Source organism: Diceros bicornis, chromosome 3, assembly GCF_020826845.1.
Source record: "Diceros bicornis minor isolate mBicDic1 chromosome 3, mDicBic1.mat.cur, whole genome shotgun sequence".
Taxonomy (NCBI): domain Eukaryota; kingdom Metazoa; phylum Chordata; class Mammalia; order Perissodactyla; family Rhinocerotidae; genus Diceros; species Diceros bicornis.
The window spans coordinates 63,580,700-63,605,327 of NC_080742.1; the positions used below are offsets into that span (position 1 = coordinate 63,580,700).

Genomic DNA, 24,628 nt, shown 5'->3' on the forward strand with positions numbered 1-24,628 from the left:
GTGGGGCCATGAGCCAAGGAGTGTAGGCAGTCTCTGGAAGCTGGAAAAAGCAAGGAAATGGATTCTCCCTTGAGCCATCAGAAGAAATGCAGCCCTCCCAACACCTTGATTTTAATCCAGTGAGATCTGTGCAAACCTCTGACCTCCAGAACTATAAGATAATACATTTGTGTAGTTTTGAGCCATCTCATTTGTGGTGATTTGTTACAGCAGCCATAGGAAACTGACATAATATGCCATCCTCACCCAAGCTTCTATCACTTCATGACACCTGCAAGGGGGACAAGGGATAGGGACGAGAGTCACAGGTAACTGGAAATCGAAGCAGACCACAGACAGGGATAATTTATGGTTGGGTTGAAAAATTAACTGGATTTCTCACAGAGTACACTTCAGTAAAACCCATCAATATTTTCCCTAGTTTCTGTCATTCTCATTTTTGTTTTGCTTTCTTTTAGGGCAATATTATGAGATGTTTAACTTTTTGGGGGCCAGTAGCTTTCTAACTTTTGTTTATGACTACTCAAGCAAGCAAGGGCAAATGATTCAATAGTGCCCATGACAGGCTTATGAGAACAGGGTTGCAGAGAGACAGGATCAGGGATAGACTGTGGTTCTCTGCTGCCCATGACACTCTAGGCTAATGTATGGAGATCTGGTAGGGCCAGTGGGGAAAGTCCTACACCCTTGGGCAGTGTGCCCTATAAGCTTCATAATTTGGGAGGCACCAGTCCCTCCCCGAGTCTGATCTGGGGCTGGGAACCCAACCAGAGTGTGACGTGGTAGAACTACAGCCTCCATCTCTCTTCAGTCACTGTGGCATTCATTGGTTGAAAGACCATCATCCTCAACCCTAGCATGGTCAGGAGGTTCAGCTCTGAGCCAAGTGGTTGCACCTATATGATGTAGAGGCCCAGTGACTTGGACTGGGGGTTGGTGAGCTTTGGTTAGATTTAGAACATATTTTTGAGGAAGATCAAATCATATACTGACTCCCACCTGCTTTCTCCAAAAGAAGGCTTATCTCAGGAAATTCCATCTGTTGATGTACATGTCTCTATCAGTAAGTGGTAAAGAACAATAATACTTATATTACATATCTATTATATACCTCTTATTGCAGCTTTGTAAATCATTATATAGTCAACTTTGACTGAATAGAAACTTGACTTACCTGAACTACTGCCTAAAGACCAAAGAAAAAGGAGGCTTATTCTGAAGGACACTTTTTAAATAAACTTAAATAAATCTTGATATCTTTATCAAAGCTACTACTACTGCTGGCAGCCATTTGAAAGATAGGCTCTGCTAACTGTGTTCAGCGTGAGCCTCTAGCTTCTACATCTCAACCCCTCTCATCCCCTATCACCCCATCATTTTTACCTAATTCCTTTTAGGGTTAGGAGCTTCAACGATCTTTCTCATACTACAAGTGAATGTACTGGAAGGTGTTAATTAGGGGTTACCTAACAAAGAGTGACAGTATGACCAGTTGCTATGTGAGAACAAGTCTCCAGGGAACAAGGTACAGGTAGGGAAGATAAAGTAGGGAGACAACGAAGAAAGTAAAGAAAATTTTGCCTAGAAAGAATCATAAACTCAGAGTAAGAATGGACTTTCAGGGAGGGGGGAGGACACAGCCTCACCTCCCATAACATTCCTGACACATCAGCCAGCTTTGCTCGAAAATGTTTGGTGGATGGAAACTTGGTCCTTCCTGATATTGAAGCAACGGCCTGGGCCCTGCTTTGCACAGTCTGTTAAGACATTTAGAGCTAGGCTGTCCAATCACTGCCACATGTGGCAACTGCATACTTGAAATGTGACTTGGCTGAAAAGAGATGGGCTGTAAATGTATAATACTGAGCAGTTTTCAAAGACAGGTTGAAATAGAGAGTGTCAAATAACTCACTAAGAATTTTCTATATGGATTAGCTGTTGAAATGATAATACTTTGGATGTATTGGGTTAAATAAAATATATTGTTGAAATGAATTTCACCTCTTTCTTCCTACTTTTTTTAAGTGGCTACTAGAAAAGCTAAAACTACATTTGTGGCTTGTATTATATTTCTTTTGGGGAGCACTAAATGAAATATTTTTGCTGCTCTCTCTCTCATGAGCTCAGAGACCAGACCACGGAATGTTGTGCAGAGTTATTTGGTTTGTAGGTGGCAGTGATGGAGCTTCACAGAAAGTGACTTTTCTTCTTTGGAAATTGGATACCCTAAGAAATAAAGTGCTGAATGTCCGACGCTTAGCAACAAGGAGGGTCCAGAGGACTTCAGGATAGCTCAAAAGCATGTAGGCAGATCACCTCCTTATACCAGGAGACATCGTAGAGAACTGCCTGTACAACAGCCAGACCAAGGGGAGAATTTCTGTTTTCATGTTTTTCTCATTCCAGAAAGCGTCTGGCATTGATGACATTCTGTGATGCTCAAGAAGAGTGTCATGTACATTCCTGTCAGTGTCAGGACCATGGATAATTCATTCTGCAGAGAGGCAGTGACTATGTTGATGAACTTGGTCCTGTTGGTATAAGCACACGCCTCGTCTGCCCTGATAGGGCCCTGCCCTATCAGAACACAAATTAACTCTGAAGGAGAAGTCTAGAAAATGACAGGAAAAAAAAAAATCATGCTAGCAGAATGTCGGTACAACACTGGGATCAGAAGTGTTATTCACATACATTTTTTTCATTGAGAAATTCAGCTCAAGTTTTCATTAGAGTCACCAGTAAGAATTAATTGACAAGTCAAAATTCTGAAAATAATGAAGAAAAACAAAACAATGACTGTATGTTTGCCAATGTAAAAAATTCCATTGAGTTTTAAAGTTGCTTTCAGCTGTTTAAGTAAATACACACATCTCTCCCTTCTCCATCTAATTGGGAAGACTAAGAAGCCAAAGAAAAAGGAGAAAAGAAAAAGAAGGAAGCACTTTCAAAAATCTCTTGCAGTCCCCAGCATTGCAGACTTGTGTCTGGGAGGACTGATCCCCTGTACAGTGTGAACCTTGCTACTGTAACAGGGTACAGGAAAGGGACTAAAGCGAGCCTTATTCCATAGCAAGTTCATTTTCATCATTAAAGCCAGACAAGAGCTGCATGAGCACAGAACATCCCAGACAATTATTCAGCCGGTGAAGTGTCATGTTGCTTTATATTTTTCCATTTCTCAATGATACTGCCCAGAGACCAAGCTGAGCAATTCTTCTAGCAGCTGGCCACATTCTGTTTTAAAATATGTTTTTTATATTAGATTTGCCCATCAATTTGCTTCCCAGTGGGATGAAATTTTTTCTTTCTTGTTAAAGAGGAAATACCAGTTATTTATAGCAACTGAAGGAAATAATGAAGGGTTGCAAAAGCCACTGAATAACATGCCACCAAGTAAACAGTTCTATAAACAGTCATTTTCGACAACAGAAGCCTGAAATGCTCAGGCAGACTGGGGCTCTAAGCTAGGTCAGGTCATCTCAGGAAACTTTCCAGGCTGTTCTCTTAGCCTTCCCCGCATGAACAAATTTCCATAAAGAGATGACAAAATGCTGCAACAGATAATGCCCGTCAGTGTCTACATCATGTTAGATCTTTATTCACAGCAATCCTACCACTGGTCTCACAGCTGTGCCAGGGGTCCTGTCAGATGCAACCTCTCGAGCTTGCTTACACACATGGGATTTAAACAGTGATTTAGAGCATCTTGTTTCTAAAAATATAGTCAACAATCTGAGACTATTTCATTTGGTCTTCCTATTTTTTTTCTTGGTTGTGGAGGGTGGGATGTGGGGCACTGAGAAATATTACTACTTGGCATTTACTTTACCAGTGTGAATCTCCTTAACCCCTACCTTCTCCACTTAGAAACAAACACATTTTTGGAGTCTTTTTTGGTTGCTAATAGAGATCTGAATTATATATACAAACAGAACTAGGAAAGATGTAGAAATACATGTGGTATTTGCATATGGCTGCTTATTTACATATATATATATACATATCTCAAGTGGAAAAGTCCTCCAAGAAAGGCTAACTATTGCTCAATAACTGTTCTTATAAAAACCTCTAAGAATTGCCCCTAAGTGACCTCACTAACATCTTCCGCCAAAGGGTAAAGTATTTTCTGGCCACTACTTCAATTTTCCTTCTTATCATGTCATAATGAAATGCAGCCATGGCCCCCACAAGTTACCCACCCTAATATAATCAAAATGTAAAGATATTTTTTCTAAACTTTTGCTTATTTATCATCACAAACCTCATTTCATTCTTCACTATGGCCCACTTGATCTCTTTGAAGCTGACAATTCAAAAAACTTCTCAAGTGTTGAAAACAGACAAAATACTCACGTTTTATCATTTGGTTCATCCCAAGTCACTTACCAGGCATAATAATATTAGAAAAACCCAATTTCCTCGTTATCGACACTCCATGAGAAAATACTGATGAGTATTCTCTTCTGATTTGCTCAATATCTCCATGTAATAGTTGTAGGGAAACTGCTAAACCTAAAATAAAGGAGAGATACCAGAGTTAAAAATAGAAGAATAGAAACAGCATGAATAGAAACTGAACTTGCTTCAACAAGCCCAAATCTGTAGTATCATTGTTTTAAGCTAAGCTATATTCAGAAAAAATCAATAGAATCTATAGGAATAATATCTATATAACAGTTTTCCAACTTGACTACCTGAGTTTTCCATTTATAAGGAGGCTCACAGGAACTGGAAAAAAACTTGAGCAGAATACCAAGAAGAGGAAGTCTGGCTTCTAGCCCTGATACCCTCTTCTCCAGCCCCTGCCAGATGGAAATGCCCCTGCACTGACACTTATTCCAGCAATCGAGGTGGCTACCTGGCCTAGAAGACATTGATCTCAAAATGGGAGTTTTAATTTTTTTAAAACTCTCTAAGGCATACAAATAATTACTTATCATATATCATAAAGATGAACACAAATCTAAAGACATATAGCAATTCAAAAATTTTAAGATATTCATGGAGATTTTACTTAAAACTTAAGTAACAAAGGTGACTATAATGCAACCAAGATTACGTTTTTAATATTATATACAGTAGAAACTCATATGGCATTATCTTCTACTGAGAAGAATTTAGCAGAATGCAGGTCATTTTGACAAATGAATGGGAACTGAGTCAGTAAAGTAGTAAAATTCTTTTTTTTATTTTGCCCCAATTATAGTGACATTACCATAGTGAGATATGTAGAAGATGAATGACACTTTTTTCACATATTATTTTCCCAACTCTCAGGCAAGAACTACAGAAAGAAAAATTAATGTCATATCTTTGTGAATATGTTTGTTTGTATATTTCTAAGATGCTACTTGTCTTTCAGCTTTTTAATTCCCTCTTTTTTCTTCTATTATTTTAAAACAAGAAAACAAACAAAAAGTTCCTCACGTTAGTGATAGAAAATGAAACCAGTCAGAGGAGACTTTTTAAAAAAAACTTTCAGTCATCATTAACCTGAACTCAATTTTAAAATGAATTTGGATGGTGGAGTCAAGAGGATGATAAATCTGTACTCCAAAGACATTCCATCTACCTCATTATTTATCACCTCCTTTCGCTCAATAATATATATACTACGTGCAAGTTCTCGCTCTCATTCACAATTTATAGTGCTGCAATGCTATCTACAAACATATCCTAAAAACGACAACAATCATGCTGGAATGAAAAGAAATGCAAAACTAATTTGCCGCACATCTAGATTAGGATCTTCCTTTCACCCTCCTTCAATAATATGAACAAACAACACAAAAGCAGTGTTTTGTTGGTTTGTTTGCTTGCTTTTCAATAGAGTGGTTAAAACATCAGGAAAATTTTTTTTTTTTAAAAGCTTTAGGTTCAGAGAGAAGATGGAGCCTTTGCTGGAGTTCAAATCTGACCCCCAAGAGGAAGCATACCCAAGGGGCAAAGACATAAGAAGGACAGGACATAACTGCACCACTGTGCCCTCACACTTTATGGTGTGTGGATCTGATAGAATGCTTGTGTCAGAGAATTATCGTGAGAATTAAATTAAATCTGGCACTTACTTTAATTAAGTCTGCATCCCATTTTTACCTAACTACCCTTTATCTCTCTCCCCACCCCCACCGCATTTGAGGTGGGTGACTGAAGGCAATAGAATGGAAGAGCTTCTGTCCTCTGAAAGCCACGTGGAATGAAGTAGGGGAGATTAAGCAGTCTGGATGGTTTGATGGCGACAAGAGTCAGCCCAGCTTTGGGATACTTTAAGTGGTACTATTGGTTCCTTTTAAAACTCAGAGGCAGGATAATGAAGACAAACTAATGCGTTATAATCCATCTGTCCCAGCGGCTATTTCTTCCTGACTCACACTCTCCCACTACCCCCACCTCATTACTGATGTCTCTGTTCTCCCACTTCTGTCCTTTTGCCTTCAAAATACTCACCCACACCATCACCATCATCATTAACATCCTCAGAAGCTGATATTTGTAGAATAGTGTGTGTCAGACACGGTACATAATAACACTCCTTCCCACTGGGGAGAACACTGTTCAAATCCTGGGGTACTATAAGCAATGCTTTCAAATAGAGAATCAGATGGATTTAACAAAATTCTTGAGATCCTGTGATTTTTTGCAAGTGAAGATGAGTTTACCAGGACTTCTCATCAAAGGATCTGATCAGAGACACTAGCAACATTATGTGGTATGTATAACGTAAGAAGAGAAAAGAATTAAGCGGTAATGAAAAGACAAAGAGATCATGCTCTTCGGGGTAGGGGCTAGAGGAAGGAAAAGTGACTAGGATTATTGTTTTGCCCTATTGGTGTCAGAATTCCTTTAACCATCAGTGATTTCCTTCTTTTTTTTTTTTTTACATAAGCTGAATACAGAGGATAAGACAACCAGAAAAGAAAAGCATTCAGAGAAAATGTGAATGCTGAAGAAAATTAAAGATACAATATAGAGAAAAAATATGTTTTAGTAAAAGACATAGATGTAAGCATGAACAGAGTAAAACATTAACATTCTCTAGACAGCAAGAGCCATAGAGATGAGAGAGTGCAAAAGGACAGAGAAGACCCACATAGGAGACAACAGAGATGAGCAAGCTAGTGGATAAGGGTAGGCAATGAGGAAGTGACGGGAAAAAGAGACAAAACAGTACAGGGGAAAAAGGAAAACTAAGCATTTAAAAGTTGAATGCATCCTAAAGTTTGGGTAGAAGAAATGGTAGTTTTCAACCTGGAGGTTTAGAAAGATATAGCTAAAGGCCCAAGTGTAATGATTTCATTTGTAGCCAAGTGATATCAATTTGGGGGAGAGGGGAAGGTACTGCCATTTTGAGGTGACCCAATTTCTCCAAAATAAAGAACTCACAGACAGTCAAGAACTGGAGAGATCAACTGGGCCGAGGGATTGACTACAATGTACTTGGCTCTTCCCAAATCATCAAATCCACACAATGTAAGACAAAGAAACAACGTGATACAGTGGTGAGTCCAGAGGGATCAGCCACAAAGAGTCATCGCCATACTATTTATTTTTCAATGAGGGAGACTCCAGATCCTATTTTTATAGTGGTCCTTAATTATCACGACTACAGTCAACAGGTTGGATTAAATGCATCAGTAGAACAATACGAAATAATACATTAAGATGAAGAAACTACTCATCACTACAAAGGAGAGACTTACCAAATACTCACCCACTCCCATTCCCTGAGGATTAGCCCTATCTTTTCAGGAGCAGTAATTTATGACATAGTGTATGTTCAGAGAGCAGTATTTTTCTTTCCATTCTCTTCCTTGACAGACGATGTCACTATCCTCGCCTCACCTGCTACCTCTGGGGCTGGGGCAACTTCTAAAATTTTATCTGCACACTTTACCTTACTCCTGACACAACTCAAACTGCCCACTTTGGGCAAGGCAGTAACTTCTGGCTGGAGAGGAAGGTGCAAGGTGAGATATAAGGATGTATCTGATAAAGTCCTGCTCCAAAGGAACTGGTAATCCAACAATGAAAGTAAGACACACATATGTAAATAGAATATAAAGCACAATGGGTTAAGTAGTGTATAATGGGATATTAAAAGAAGGAAAAATTATTACTGATTGATGGAGTTTTTTTTGTGTGTGTGAGGAAGATCAGCCCTGAGCTAACATCCAGGCTAATCCTCCTCTTTTTGCTGAGGAAGACCAGCTCTGAGGTACATCTATTGCCAATCCTCCTCCCCCAAAGCCCCAGTAGATAGTTGTATGTCACAGTTACACATCCTTCCAGTTGCTGTATGTGGGACGCAGCCTCAGCATGGCCGGACAAGCGGTACGTCCGTGCACGCCCGGGATCCGAACCCAGGCCGCCAGCAGCGGAGCGCGCGCACTTAACCGCTAAGCCCTGGGGCCGGCCCCTGATTGAGGGAGTTTTAAAAACTCCAGGAAAATTTTTTTTTTAACAGGGGTTTACAACAACCAATAAGCTGAAGAGTTAGGTTAAATTTTTAACTTCACAAAATATATCAATAATGTTTTACAATCACTTTTTTCTGGCCCTTAACATAAGTACCAAAAATGAAACTGCTAAGGGAGAAATAGTCCCCTTATTGGAAGAAACAATCATTAAACAACTTTTTTTTTTTATCAACCTAGCTGTTTAAGAGCCAATTATGATGTGATATGTAATTTTAAACAAAGGCATAGTCACTAATTAATCTAGAGTCTGTCACAAAACAACATATTTTTCATGATTAAGCTTGGCTGATGGAGCAGCAGTACAGGAAAGAAAGGCTTGGTATCTGTTACACCAAACGTGGTTGACCATTTGGTAGCACTAATTTCACAGGAATTGAAGCTAACTCAATCCGTAAGATAGTTCCTTTTAAATTTACGAAATTCTGCAGTTTTACATAAAAAAATGGGAAGCACAGCGTGGTTTATAAGTAGTAGGCAAAATTTATTTTAAACTAGATCAGCCATTTTGCCATCAATGAACCAAGTAACACATAGCTGTGAATAGCTATAGCAGTGCAAAAATGGAAAAGAGTGACAAATACATTTCATCAATATACATTGTGAATAAGTGTGCAGTTTAAGAAGTATATCAAACAGCTACACGACCCTGCCTCACTGTTAACTTCTCTGTGCTTTGGTTTCCACATCTGTAAAATAAGATAATAATGATACCAACTCCATAAAATACTTTGGGCGATACTTGGCAAAAGGATGTGCTCAAAAATGTTAGCGGCTGCTACTACCACTGACCACTGCCACTACTGTTATTGTACCGTACCATTATTTCTGTTCTTGTTCCTCCCTGCCATAGATATCAAGAAAATAGCTTCTATCAAAAAATGTTCAACATTTCCTAAGTACCATACACAAAGACAATATTCATTTTAATAGGTGTGTCCACTTACCACTAAGACTAAGCCAAGTACTGCAATCTCCTAGTTATCTGAATGATTAGGTTCTATGCAGGTTTCAATGGCAAATCTGTCTATCAATCAAGAGCAATATTCTAATATGGGAGATTGGGCAAAGACGTAACTGATAAATACAAGTAGGCAATGTGTACAGACAGGTGAAAATGATGAAATTCCTAATTGCAGAGGGATTTTGGTTTTGTGCCCAAATATCAATAAGTCAAAGCTCTGAACAAGTGACAGATTGTGAAATGCCCTTGAGAAGATATTTAGATGTACTTTGGTGAGGGGGAGAGGTTATTCTACTCTCTTATTTTGTGTTTTTCAATTATAATGATTCTCCTTTGTTTCTCTTTTCTTTTTTTCTTCATTTCTACGCTCTAAATGAATTAGATTTTCTTAGTTCCCTCATCTCCCTCTCTACTATTCAGGAAGTTATATATTGTATTTCAATTTTTTAAATGTTTACCAGTTCTTTCAGTGAATGCGAGCGTTAATTTCTTTTAGTCTCTTTCTGAAAATCTTTATTTTATTCCTATTTTAAAATAACAGTTGGGCAAGTACAGAATTCAAAGTTGGCCATTACCTCCAGCAATTCCAAGATTTTATTCCATGATATTCTGACCTTTATAACTGTTGTGGAGACTATTATTTCTTTTTGAGTAATCAGTTTTCTTCTCTCTTGTTTCTAGTTTTGTCTTAGGTGTTCTGTGGTTGATCACAATTTATCTAGATATGACTTTAATTTTATTTATCCTGCTCATGACTTTTTCTTCTGTTATCTGAGGACTCTTATCCTCTGCAAAAGTTCTGTAAATTCTCAACGCTTTCTTTTTAAATGTTGCAGTTTTCACATGTACTCTCTTTGCTTTTTCTGGAATTCTTGCTAGACGCATGCTGATGTTTTTCATTCAATCCTTTCTATCTTTTAAATGTTCACTCAGGTTTTTCCATTGCATTTTCCCTTTGTGTTACATTCTGGCTACATTCTGGTTACTATATTCTAAGCTATAGTTTTTAGTTTATTGGTTCTCTTTTCAACTATGCTCATGTGGTATTTAAGCAGTCCACTAATTTTTTTCAATGACTTCTTTAAAAGAGTTTTAGAAGTTCTATTTAGTCTTTCTAATCACTAGAATCTAAATACCACAGAGGACAAGGATTTTTATTTGCTTTGTTAAATGCTGTATTACTAGTGTCTTGAATAATGCCAGACATATAGATGCTCAATTAATGATTTTGATGCACGAATCTGAAAACTCTCCTTGTTCATTTTTTCATGATGCTTTCTTTTTCATTATAAATCTATTTTTCTATTTCTTGTTTAGTCGTTTTGTGATAGTTTATTACCTAAAATTCTAGGAGGTTATGATTCCTGTTTGTTGTATCTGCTTACTCTGCCTCATTGCTGATTATTTCATGATTATTACATTACCATTTATTGTGACTCATTTTCAGTGGGTATTGCTTTTTTCACAGGAATCCCATGCACCGTGGGTGTGTGAGTAGCAATATGGAGTGGCTATACATTTACTTTTTTCAGGCTACTCAACAGGGACCAGTTTTTTTACATTGAATTTTATGGCTATGGATTCTTCCAAACTATTGAGTTAGTCTAAGTTCAGACTAACAGCATAAACTTGGAGTTCTGACGTCTCGTGGGAGAATCATGCACCCCCATCACCTTTTTAAAGCAGAGAACAGCTCTTTCAGGTCCAGTATTAGAGGACTCACTTCTAGGTGCACTTGTACACACCTAAGCGATGTCTCCACTTACATGAGAAATTTAAAATTTAAATCCCAAACTGTCAGGGCCTATATTCATGGCCCCCCTTCCCTGTCAGAGCACCTACTTCAGTGCTTCTAGTTTTGAGCTCCCTCTTCATGTCAGCAAAATTTCCCTTCCTTGCTTTGACCCTTAGTTCTCTATTTCTTACCATGTCTTGGTATAATTTATCCAGCATTTTTATGTTTGTAGTGGAAGGGGAGGTTACAACAGTTCAGTCTATCGTGTTTCAGAAAGCCCACTTATTCTAAAATCCCTGAAATCCTTACTGTTTTCCAACAACACAAGCAGTCTGTGAGGAAAATATAACAGTGTGTCTTTAATGCACAGTTAAATTGTAATTGTAAATGAGTAAATTAATTGACCAAACAAAAAATTACAATACTTATATAGTATTTAAGAACTATCAATCTCACCAAAATTTAATTCAAAACCTGTCCTCTGCTCCAAAAATTTTATAAATGTACCCAATTAAAGTATAAAACCATAATATTGATTAAAAGATTGACTTAAGAAATGTAAGCCAATTAAAAAGTACTTAACACTGTATAATTATATATTTCTCTTTAATTCTCCTGAATTCTATTCTCCTGAATAGAAGAAACATGATAGAATATTAAAATATATGTTCTAAAAATATACGTGCTAAAAAAACATCTGAGCTAAGAATAGATGTGCTAATAGTGCAAAAATATTTTCACAAGAGGGGTATCAAAAGGTCACATTACAAACCAAAATAAACAAATCCCTAAAGTGACCTACGGAAGGAGGAAACGAAGAATATAGTGGTGCTATATATATATATATATATCCTTACTTATTTAATTTTCTCAATTAGAATTTTCAGGAAGTTTCATGACTAAACTGAAATGGTCTTTTACTTCCATTTTCAGCATTTTAAAATATCCACATGCTAAGAAAAGGCCAAAAAATTGCTTCATTTTACTTTTTCTCAAAATAAAGTGTCAAATAGAGAACCTTGAATTAGGCTCTTCATCTCAACTCAGCCAGAATATTCTAAAGCTTAAGGAAACTCATTTCAGAATATGGATCTAGTTGAACAACATTAAAGAAACTTGAAAAAAGTCATCATATATGACATGGCACAAATCTAAATGGAAAAAGGCAGGAAATGGTTTGTTTAGCAAAGGAAGTATTTTATTAGAATCGAGTAGGGAGAGGACACACAAAATAAAGCAGGGAGTTGCGAGCAAAGACAGAAACACATAGAATGGGTAAAAGAAATGTCTTTGCCCTGTTTTGTCTTTTATCCCTGAGGTCTTCTGATTCCTAGTAAAATTATAAAGGCTGTATCAATAGTTTGTTCTCTAATATAACTGCCATAAACGCATGCACTTCTGGGGTATGCACATTTATATAAAGTATCACAACTCTATGTGGCTACTAATACTCAGAATCCAAAGAGGGGAATATTAGATTGAGGGTAGATTGTAGGCAGACACATGAAAGGTGGTTAGAGTAGGAGGCTGGGCCAGATCTTGAAAGCCTGTCTTGCATTGCCATGGAAGGGGATCAGGCCGGCATCAGAAGTGATGAACCAATGAAAGCTGTAATGGGGAAGGAGACAAACAGATTTTTATTTGGGAATGAGTGAGGATCCTGGTAGTGGAACAGAAGAAGATTTGGTAGGATACACATTACGGATCAATTCAACGGTCTAGGTAAGAATCAATCCTGGGTTAAACTTAATATCATAAGTGATTATAGAAGATGAGAACTAACTCCACCAGTCACCTTGAGCACACAGAGACTATGAAAGTAAATCGACAAATAAAACCAGTCTCTTCCACTCAATCCCCAATTTCTTCACCTGTTTTCCATTTGTATTAATTAATAATGCAATTCTGAATCTTCAGGCTCCAAGTCTTCCAAAAATCTTTGATTTCTCTGTCTTTGATGTCTCCAACATCCTGTTGTAGGCTGTGACATTTTTTCTTCCAAAATGAACATCTAAGCTGCTTTTTATTTTGGTAACATGGCAAAATTAATAAAAAAGATCACATTTTCCCTTAATAATCCCATTTATAAGGCACTATTTTAAGGACATATTCCAAAATACAGCAGATGTTCTTCACATTATTACTTATAAATGTGAAAAACGTGAAAGCATTTAAGAATCCAACAATAAGAGTTAGATATGTAAATTAGGGACTTAGACATCAAAGCCAGGAAAAATTATGCAACCACCTTAGGACCCAGTACATTTTTTCATCATCTAATTGTTTTCCTATTTGGCACTGGGCAACTAAAGAAAAAAAACTTGAGGCAAATACCTTATAATTGTGTTTTTTCATTTGTTTATTCATTTATGAAATAAATATTTATTGAGTGTCTACTAGTCACTAAACATTGGGCATTTTAAAATTTAACTAGATTAAAAAATTTTTTAATTAGTACCTGCAAGTACTAACTAATTCAAGCAGTACAAAAGGCTCTACTATGGAAGGAGATGTACTCCCCACCCTAGTTACAGAGTTCTATTTTCTATAAGGAATCCACGTTTACAACCTCTTGTGTATCCTACCAGAATTTTTCTCTTTTAATTGTGATAACTGTTATAAAGAAAATAAACCAGAGACTGAGATAAAAATAATCAAGGATAAATGATTACCGAAGGCATTTTTGAAAGAGTAGCACTCAAGCTTAGAAAGAGAAAAGATGGCAAATGTGAAAAACGGGAAGATAATGTTCCAGGCAGAGAGAAGAGCACATTCACAGGCCCTGCAACAGTAAGGAGCTTGGGGTGATGGAAAAACTGAAAGAAGGCCATTGTTTCTGAAGTAAGCAGAGTTGAATGTGGCTGGAGGGGAGGCTGGAAAGATAGGCAGCAGTCATGGAGGCCATAATTAATTACTCTTATTCTATTCTGAGTGCAACAGGAAGCCGCTGGAGAATTTTAAGTAAAGGAAACAGGATCCAATTTGTGTTTTAAATATGCTTAGTGTTGCCTGGAAAATGGGATTGGGAAGGGGAAGAGTGGAGCTGACGAGTCCAGTTAAAGGCTATGGCAGATATGAAGGCAAGAGACAATGGAGGCTCATGCTAATATGATTGAAATGGCGATGGGAAAAAATGGTAAAAAAGCTATATATTGGAATATAAGAAGTTACGTCTTGATAATATATTACATGTGGGGGAATAAGGGAAAATGAAGAATTAGGAAGATTCCTGAGTGTCTGACCTGAGACACTGTGTAGAAGATGGGGCTATGTGCAGAGATGGGGAGATTAGTTAAGTAAAAAAAAGGAGGAAAAATAGCCATTTATACTGTCTTTCATAAATACATAATTAACCTCTAGTGGTTCTCTTTATTTTTCATGAGGATTTGGATTACGGTCTGGGGTCACTTGCTTTCAGCCTGAAGAACTTCCTTCAGTATTTCTTGTGAAGCAGGTTTGTTTGGAAATAATTCTCTCCATTTTTGTTGTCTTGGAATGTCTTTATTTTGCCTTGAATTTTGAAAGATAGTCTTGCTGGATATAAGATTCTTGGTTGACACCTTTCTTTTTTTTTTTAGCACTGTGACTATGTCATCACTTCCTTCTGACCTCCATTGTATTTTATGAGAATTCAGGTAATAATCTCATTGGGGTTCCCCTATATGTGATGAGTAGTTTTTCTCTTACTGCTTTCAAGATTTTGTCTTCGTCTTTCAGCATTTTCACTATGATGTGCCTAGGCGTGGATCTCTTTCTGTTTATCATATTTAGAGTCATTGAGCTTCTTGCATATGTAGATTAATGTTTTTCATCAAACTTTGAAAGTTTTCTCTCAGTATTTCTTCAAACATTTTTCCTGTTCCTGTCTCTCCTCTCCTCTTCTCCTGGTGTTCCCATTTTGTATACATTCGTGCACTTGATGGTATCGCACATTTTTCTGAGGTTCTGTTCACGTTTCTTCACCCTTTTTTCCAAAAATAACCTTTTCCCCAAAATCTCCACTGTTTTCAAGAGTTCTCATAGGCTTAAATTTCTGCATACTCAGTTTCAAATAAGGTCAATTCCTTTCAGGAGAGCTTTTGCGTTTTCTCTCCTCATGGACTGCCTCTTCCCCTGGCCAAATCTCTAGACCCACTGTTCCAGAGCTGGAGATGGGTACAGCGGCCCATTTCTTAGAGTAACACCCCGCTTCATGAGCAAGGTGCTAGGTTAGGGCAGTAACCTCTGGTCTTCTCAGCTTGCATCTCCTGATGTGGAACCTCCATCCACTGATTGAGCTGGGGGGTGAGGGTGATCAACGCCCCAATATTCTTGGCCTACTGCACCTAGGGTAGAGTCCCTGCCCCGTGAATGGGAGTTAGGTGGAAGAAGGGAGCCTCTGACCTTTCAGCCACTTTTGCCAGGAACTGAGCAACTCAGAGCTAAGGGAGATGAGAAATGCTGGCAGCCTTCACCTCCTGGTGAGATATTGCATCCCTTGACTGAGAGCTGAGGGGAGAAGGAGTTCTATCTTATTGGTCACATCTACCTGGAGTAGAATTTCCATCATGTTAAGAGCAGCAGATGGGAAGGAGGAAACGGGTTGTGGCACAAGTGCCACCAACTCTCTCTGTTTTTATCAAGATTTAGTAGCTATTCTTGCATATGTATGTCTCCATTTGCTGTCTGCTCTTAGAAAAATTTTCAGACTTTAATGCTTTTTAAAAATATGATCTTTACTAGTTATGGTTGTTCTAATTTGGAGTGGGTCCACTCAGCTCATCACACTGCCATTCTCTAGTGAAACTCTAAAAGCACTATTTCTTGACAGTACCAGCATACTTTGTCTGTGTCTTGGAGGTGGCTAAGGGTAAAAAAACAACTGGTAGGACTTTGAAATTTGAACTGCAAAATTACTAACATCATATGAAGTGCCAGCAAAACTTCCTAAAGAAAGTATTATTCAATACTTTCAGAAAATCATCTTCAATAAAATTTGTTCACTTCTGAAATACTTAGGACCTTATTACTATCAGAGCAAGCATTTTTGCTTCTATTCCCTCCTGTGTGCTTGATTCACAAAATCTACCACTGAAAATTTACTTCAGGTATTAGAATGTTATATGAATGCTATATGAATGTTAACAGAATGTTACATGTTTCACCTATAATGTAAGATAATTGACTTTTTAAATAAATCCTATTTATTTAAGGAAGCATTTATCCTATTTGGGTCCAACTCAAAGAGAGAACTTTCAAGGGTACAACCTAGCTACATCAAGCAGTAAGATCCTGGTGGGATCAGGCAAAGTGTTTACAGAGAGAGGTCAGAGACAGAATCTCAGGGTCTCTGGAGCAGAGGAAAGAAAGGAACCCAAATGTCTAGTAGGAGTGGTGTCAAGTGAGACAACACTGTTGGAAAATGAGTCAATGGAGCAAAAGCCTGAAGCATTAGGAAGAGACTGGAGTGTAGAAATGAGCCAGGTTAGACGAAGAAATAAAATGGGAGCAACGACAGTACTAGAGGCCTAGCAAATGTTGTGTTAATTACAAGATGGAGGGACCTACTTGCTTAAGGCCTCTACCCAGCAGGACCAGTTTACCCAAATGACAGCTGTCCTTTAAGACTGTCATCTTGAAAACCCAAACACTTACGTCCTTAATGTTGCCATTGCTCAAGTTTGGAAATGTATCCCCTCTTTCAGATGCACTTTCAAAGCCAATTTAAAATGAAAAAAAAAGAAGAACAAAATCACTCTCCTTTCTTAATAGCCTCATCTTGATTCCTGACTTTCAGCCAGTATTATTCAATTTTTGCCGTCTCCTTAAACCAAATTAACTCTTAAAGGATGCAATTTTGACACAACTGAAGATAAATTAGAGGGCTTGACCTTCTGAAGGCTCACCTTCTGAAGATCATCTTCCTGAGATTTTTGAACAGATAACCCTATCCATTGGGATGTCTGCCTTCTAACATGTAAAAGGTATGGTAAGTATGAGCAACAATCTTGTGATTATAACTGCTAGTCCACAGATCTGCTATTTCAAAGTTTTGGGAAGGCTGTTATGTTTTCTTTAAAGAAGTGGTTAGCCCATGGCTAAGAGTTATAGAGAAAATAAGACTGAAGCAATACAAAATAAGTCATGGAACGTCAAACTAAGGGACATAAGAGACATCTGAAATTGTTTCCTTTCATTAAGTCTTAACCAGAAAAGATATTTACTGACCAGAAATGAGAGATGGTGAGGGGCCCCTTGGCAAAGAGTGGAAGCTATAATAATAGGAATGGATGAAACCATTCAGAGGAAATTAACATTTCCTTTTTAACAAAGGAGAATTTTCGTCTTAAAGTTTCCATCCTTATTCTGATTTGGGATATCAACATTTCAATGATATATATTGAGGATTATGTCAAAGTTAAAAAGGTTTTGGTTTGTTTGCTTTTTACTGCAAATATTATTTCTTATTTGTAATTTTTTCATGACACGAAGCATACAGTCAGCCACAGGCTGAAAATCACTTTTTAAAAATGCATATAGAGCATAGCACATAATTTAATATCTGATTATTTTATTAAAATACTTGCTAAATTGCAAATTTTTCCTATACAGCAAATCTTCCAAAACATATTGCTAGTGATTATATCTACATTAGCAAAATATAAGTAATTTAGAGAATAAAATTAAGTGCTAATCACTACTTCTATGAGCTTATAATTTGGGCTTGGGTTTTTTTTTCTTTTAATACTGCACAAAGCTTAAAAAATATCTTAAAGCATAATTTAATATATTTTGAACTATATCTTTTTTCTTCACTGTCATTAAAAGAGAATAGTTTAGATTAAAGGAAACTAAAAAGATATGACAACTGCATGCAATATGGCCTGGTTTCCTTGGTTATAAAGAACGTTGAGAAAACTGTCAAAATCTGAATAAGGTCTACAGACTAGATAAGGGTATTACATCAATGTTAACTTCTTGATTTTGATAATTGTACTGTGGTTATGTTGCCATGTCCTGGAGTAAGTAGGGGTAGAGAGAATTCATGCTGCAATTTGTTCTCAAACAGTTCAGGGGGGAAAAAAATGTATGTATGTATGTATGTGTGATATGTACATATGTGTGCATATTGTGTGTGTGGGTGTGTGCATACACATCACAAACACTGATGCAATCCGTAAGAATTATACCAATTCAGTAATATTAAATGACCATATATAAAGAATATATATACACATACATACACATATATATAAAACCATATACCTGTATATATGAAAAGTATACATAGACATATACGAGTGTATAGAGAGAGAGAGGGATAAGGCAAATGTAGTAAAATGCTAACCTTTGAGAAATTAGGAATTCTTTGTATATTCTTGCAAATTTTCTGTAAGTAAAATTAGTTGAAAATAAAAACTTTAAAAGAATAAAGAAGAGAGCACAGATTAATAATCAGGAAATTCCAAAAGTGAGCAAAAAAGTCACATGCTATATTTCTAGTCAATAGGTGGTGCCAATAAGTACCAGTTTTCTTTCAACAATATTAGAAGGCAAAGTTTCTAAAAGCAGTGTTCATAAGTCAGGAGAATTGATACAATCCTTTAAAATTATATCAATTTAATATTGAGTTAAATGACCACATTGCTATGTGAGGATAGGATGCTCAACACCCAAAACAGAATCTGACTCTCTCAAAAGCCTCCTTTCAGCTCAAAAAAAGAACACTGTTTATTTCCTGCATGAAGTTAACCTGCTCTCCCTGTACCTGTGGGCTCCTTATCTAGGTAATTCCTTTTAACCTTCTGTGGGGGTTAAAAAGTACAGTTGGCAGGAATGTAACCATGTACACTCACTCATCTTACTAAGGCAAAAAGAAGACTGTAGAAATCGACCTGATTAGCAAAAATGATTTCTTCTAGTGGTAAGCTACATGTACAAACTACAGGAAATAAGATTTCATAAACACACAGAGAATAGGAAAAGATTCTGAAGTTTCTCTTAGGACATAATGAACTAGAGCCAATGATTTTTATACAATTTATTTCAAATCATAGAACTGAATTTGCCTCAGAAAATCATATTGGCTCAGTCTCATTCCACATTCCTAGAATTCAACTGCTAATGTCTATCAGAGGTGACATTTATAATAACCATTTGCTCAACAAACCTAAACCAGGCTCATTTTAATGAATATTTTTAGAATCTCAAATTCTTACAATATTACTTTTGGATTTTAAAACTCCTACAGAGCACAACTTTGGAAATTTTGAATTACTCAATCCAACTAAATCTAACCGTAGAGATATGTTAATTCAATTTTTCTAATCTTTAAAAGTTAAATGGATCACTTGCAATTTTCTCCCAGTTTCTAAACTCAACAAAGATAGTGGTTGATGTACCTTTGCAGCGTAAGTCTTAGGTTAGAGGGAAAAAATCCAGTTAACCAGACTAGTCCCTTTATCTATTAAACAGAAAAGATTATAACTGCAAGAGATAGGGAAATACAATGAAGGATAAAGGGCCTGGAAATTAGCTGGTAGAATTTGTTTCCAAAACTAATTTCAAAGTTATTCTTTTTTTCATTTTTTAGTACCAATGACCAAGGAATACCAAGAGGAAAGCAGGAAAAAATACTTTGTTGAGTGAACTCAACTCTCTTGAAAACGTCTGACTGCACTGCTTCCATTTAATCAACAATTACATGGTCCAAGGAGAAAACAGTAGAAGTCAACATATCTAACCATTGTGATAGTTTGAACATTAGGGCACTCCAATTTCCAATTTCAATTTCGTGTACCTTTGCTTCCCTCACTACTTTTAAATAAGTCATTAGAGTGCCCCCATTCCAATAACAAAGGCAAACAGCTCCTGAATACCTATCTGCTGTTCTTATAACTGCCTCTTCTCAAGACAGAGAATAGATCAAGGTGATAGAGAACAATGACCCACCAAGACTGAAGGGTAGAAACTTCAGTGGAAGGAGTAAAGGGCTTATTTACTTATTTCTTAAAGTTTCTTCCTGAGCTTTCTCTCTCTGGAACAGTATTTTGGAGTGATGAGGCTTATGGCTGAGTTTGCCTTGGCTTGAGAGAGCTAGAAGGGATCAGGTGGAGACCAGAGAAATAGAAGGCAGATAGATGCTGGCTGCATGCAGCTGGCTGGGACTCAGGCTTGAGGGAGGAGGATGGAGAGGGGCTGGGCCATAAGGACAGGAGAGCAGACAGGGATTTGCAGCAGAAGTCAAGTACAAACAGCGTACATTTGGTTGCCTAGGAATCTGAGTATCACAGTAGGCAGCAAAATGGAAGATGAATTCTGACAAAGGGTGGGGAAACTATACAGGGCTCTACAGTACAATGATTTCTTTCACTCTTTCCAAAGATGCAACGTGTCGTTTTTCATTTCAGTACAGTGTCTATAAACAGAAAAAGTAACACTCAGGGAATAAGGTGGTTTGTATCTCACTTTCTGGTAGTCTCACTCAGGAGTCCAGCGAGAATAAGTAGTCAGTCAGTCAGTAAAATTGACTAAGCACATGGAACATGTGGAGCATGCCTAAGCACCAAGGAAATAGAATGAGCTGCTCTTCCCTCCTGGAGTTAATCTATGTAATCAGAAGGACAACAATTAATTTAAAAGACCTAAGAAGACATACTAGCAATCAAATCAGCAGAGACGAAATGGAAGAAACAAAGAGTAAGAAGGGTTGGTTCAATGATCCAACCTATCAATAATCCAACTGTATTATTCTCGAAGTCTTCATTAAGGAGATCAAATCAGGATCCACTTTGAGAAAATGAAACAAGGTGAACTGACTTAAGAGGAAGGGGCAGAATATTCTAGATGATGACCCCAGAGTGAATAAACAACAATAATAGTCAACATTGAATAGATACTTATTATGTCTCAAGTCCTCTGCTATGTGCTTTGCATACATTTTCTCTTTTAATCCTCATAATAAAATCCTCCCAACCTTAAAAAATGATACTACTATTATCCCAGTAAAACTGATTCAAACCTGGGACATTCTATTTCCAGAAGCAAAGCTCTTAGAGTTCATAGTCTCTAAGCAAAGACTCCTGTCTGTAAGTAGAGCGAAATATGTGGTTTGGCTTGACTGGAACCCTGACCCCTAACAGAGGCCTCAAAGGACAGAGAATCAATTATGATAGAAATCTATCTGGAGGTATAAGCCAAAGCCCATCATCGAGAACCTCACTGTTATTCAAGAGGCAACTCGGTATCACCTCAGAATTTGGACAATGATATATTCAAACAACCCAACAACAGAGGAATTTTGTTCTGCATGAGGCATATTGGAAAGAAGAAAGGCTTGGGAGTCAACAGGAGTTGGGAAAGAAGTGTATCTCAGCAGTCTACACGTCCCGCTTGGTCAAGACTGCATCTATGATGGTAGAGAGGGAAGGGAATACATGGGAAAAATTAGAAGGTCAGGGTTAGTTTTATATTATTTATTCACATAAGGAGGCAAATGCAAGCAAATTAAGAGTAAAGGCACTCTTGGGGAGAAAGAACAAAATACACAATGGCTATAGACTCCTCTACCCACAGTTAGTGGGCAGAAGGAAAGGAGCAAGGCATAATGAGTTTGTTTGTGAGCCATGAAAAGAACTTTAAAAAAATCCTTTAAATCAAGTCCAGAGCAGTACTGTCTAATAGAAATATAATCTGAGACACCAATGAAATTAAAAGTTTTCTAAGTAGTCATGTTAAGAAAGTAAAAACAAATAAAATTAATTTTAGTAAGATATTTTATTTAACCCAATATCTCTACAATGTTATCTTTCAACATGTAATCAATATAAAAACCATTAATGGGATATTTTACATTCATTTTATTGTACCAAGTCTTTGAAATCTAGTATATATTTTACAATTACAGTACACCTCACTCCTAGCGTTGTATTAGCCTCATATTTAGTTCTCAATAGCCACATGTGGCTAGTGCCTTCTGAATTGGACAGCACAGATCTATAGTGTGCTTAATGATAAAAAATAATCTGTGGTATCAAGAAACACCAAAGCGTTTAAAACAAAACTACTAGATTTGGCTAGAAGTCTACCAACGAATTCAGCAAGACAAGTTTTAAAAAGGCAGCACCTCTACCATTTTACTGAAGATATACTTAAATTAAATCATTTTCGTTGATTTAATTAAGTGTTGTTATAATTCTTTTGCAGAAAATGCAAAGACAAGTGTATGTACCAGTTTCTAAAGTATACTTATTACTTCATGTTGTATTCTGCTACCACCATCTCCTCCCAGTCCTTCAGGGGCTCTGCCCTCAACAGTAAGTGCAAGGCTCTTGTTTATTAAGTGAGAGATGCAGAACTTTGTGTTAATCAAATAAAACCCAAGTTACCTCCCCAACTCTTGGGAGAGGGAGGAGACAACTGACCTCACCCCTCATTACAGCCTGAATATTTATGGCTCTCATTGAACTGAACCATAAGTTTCTGTCTGCAGTTACTTTTCTTTGTGGGTCATTTAGGCCTAGCAAAATGTGTGCAGGCCTGAAAAAAAGGTAGTCTGAATTTAAATTCTGGTTCTTCTAATTGCCAGACAAGTTAGACTATAACACAAATATTTATATTCAAGATACTTTAAAAATCAGTTAAGGGCCAGCCCCGTGGCTTAGCAGTTAAGTGCGTGCGTTCCGCTACTGGCGGCCTGGGTTCGGATCCCGGGCGCACAGCCACGCACCGCTTCTCGGGCCACGCTGGGGCCGCGTCCCACATACAGCAACTAGAAGGATGTGCAACTATGACATACAACTATCTACTGGGGCTTTGGGGAAAAAAAAAGGAGGAGGATTGGCAATAGATGTTAGCTTAGAGCCGGTCTTCTTCAGCAAAAAGAGGAGGATTAGCATGGATGTTAGCTAGGGCTGATCTTCCTCACAAAAAAATAAATAAATAAATAAATAAAAATAAATAAATAAAAATCAGTTAAAAAAACAATACATTCAGTTCAAATAACAGCTTACTTAATTTGAAGTTTCTTTATATCAATGAAAGCACACACTGCATAGTTTATTTTGCTTCAACATGGGTTTGAAGGGGTGACAGGAAGCAGACAATATTCACCAAGTTTTTGTCTACTGACCCAACTTAATGACATCACTACATATGCTATATAATCTATATAACTTATATGTTATATACTATATAACATAATATATTCTATAATATGTTACTAGTATAAGACTACCACATATTACATATAACTTACAATGCTATATACTATTTCAGTTCCCTTCTGAACAAGTGTGTATATATTTTTCTCTACATGACACTGCAGTCAACATCACTCTCCTTCTTACCAATTTCAATATGTGAGCCAGCATGCTTATTCCCCAGTACAATAATGCTGCTTCCAGCTATAGGCAGTGAAGCATGTTTTCCTTACTGACAGATTTCCATTCATCAAACCTATTCCACACAACAGTCATGAGCTCAAACATAACTGTCATTTGGTTTTTAGCAATCAGTAATAACTTAGAGGTCTCAAGACTTGGTACTGTTGAACAAATTCAGATACTCTGCCTTGTTTCAAACCAGAACAGAATACAATTTTTAGAGGGAATTATAGCTATAAGCCTATCATAGCACAGGGAGATGTACCAGAATGTTGACTGAGCATTTTTAAAGACAGGGAGTGAACAGAGAGAAAAACAAAGGGCAGATCATTTCCTTCTCACACAGATAATAAAAGAAGTGGCCTGAAACGAAAAGTGTAGGGAGAGTGAGCCAACCTCACATACTCACCTGCGTTGGAGCCAGTCAAATTATAGCGTGCATTCAGCTTTTTGATGATGTTCTCGTGGATTTGGTACCACTCACTTTCTGTGTTACACCTATAAAAACATTAACATTCTATTAAGCTTTGATGATGCCTGAGATCAAGCAACAACCTTAACAGCACCCTTGTTCTTTTGGGTATAATCACTATAATGTACTTCCTTAAACCTCCTTGGAGTTGCCAACAACTCACCACAAGTGACAGTCGGTTTTAGCATAGTTGCTCCAAGATGAGCAGGAATGCCCATATCTGGTAATGCATGACCACCTACTTCATGCCAGAGGCAGCTAGGATGAACAACTGACAGATTAGGAGAGCCCCTCTCCCCCACCAAAATCTCAGAGAACACTGCGTACAGGGGAAGGCAGACTAAGAGTCTGACTCCCTGGATTCGAATCCTCACTATTAACTGAGTTATGTTCTTTGGGCAAGAAATTTACCCTCTCTGTGCCTAGATTTCTTCAACTGTGAAATGCGGGTAATATACTGGAACATGAAATGAGCTTGGGCTTAGGACAATGCCTGATACATGGTAAATGCTCAATAAATGTTAGTTCACATTAGCAAGTCACTGCCTACAATAACCTGACCAAGTTCGGCTAGCACCAAAATGCAACAAACCAAGCAAAATGAAACTGAGGTTAACACAA

At 37.3% G+C, this 24,628-nt stretch overlaps 1 protein-coding gene across 6 annotated transcripts in view; it reads right to left on the reverse strand.

Moving 5' to 3' along the window:
• Positions 1–24,628, reverse strand: part of DOCK4 (dedicator of cytokinesis 4) — a 435,612-nt gene that overhangs the window by 174,734 nt on the left and 236,250 nt on the right. For all 6 annotated transcript variants that reach the window (XM_058528497.1, XM_058528508.1, XM_058528478.1 and 3 more), the window contains 2 exons: positions 23,945–24,033; positions 4,387–4,512 (listed from right to left, as the gene is read on the reverse strand). In XM_058528497.1, the coding sequence (XP_058384480.1) occupies positions 4,387–4,512; positions 23,945–24,033 (215 nt within the window). The remainder of the gene's footprint in view (positions 1–4,386; positions 4,513–23,944; positions 24,034–24,628) is intronic.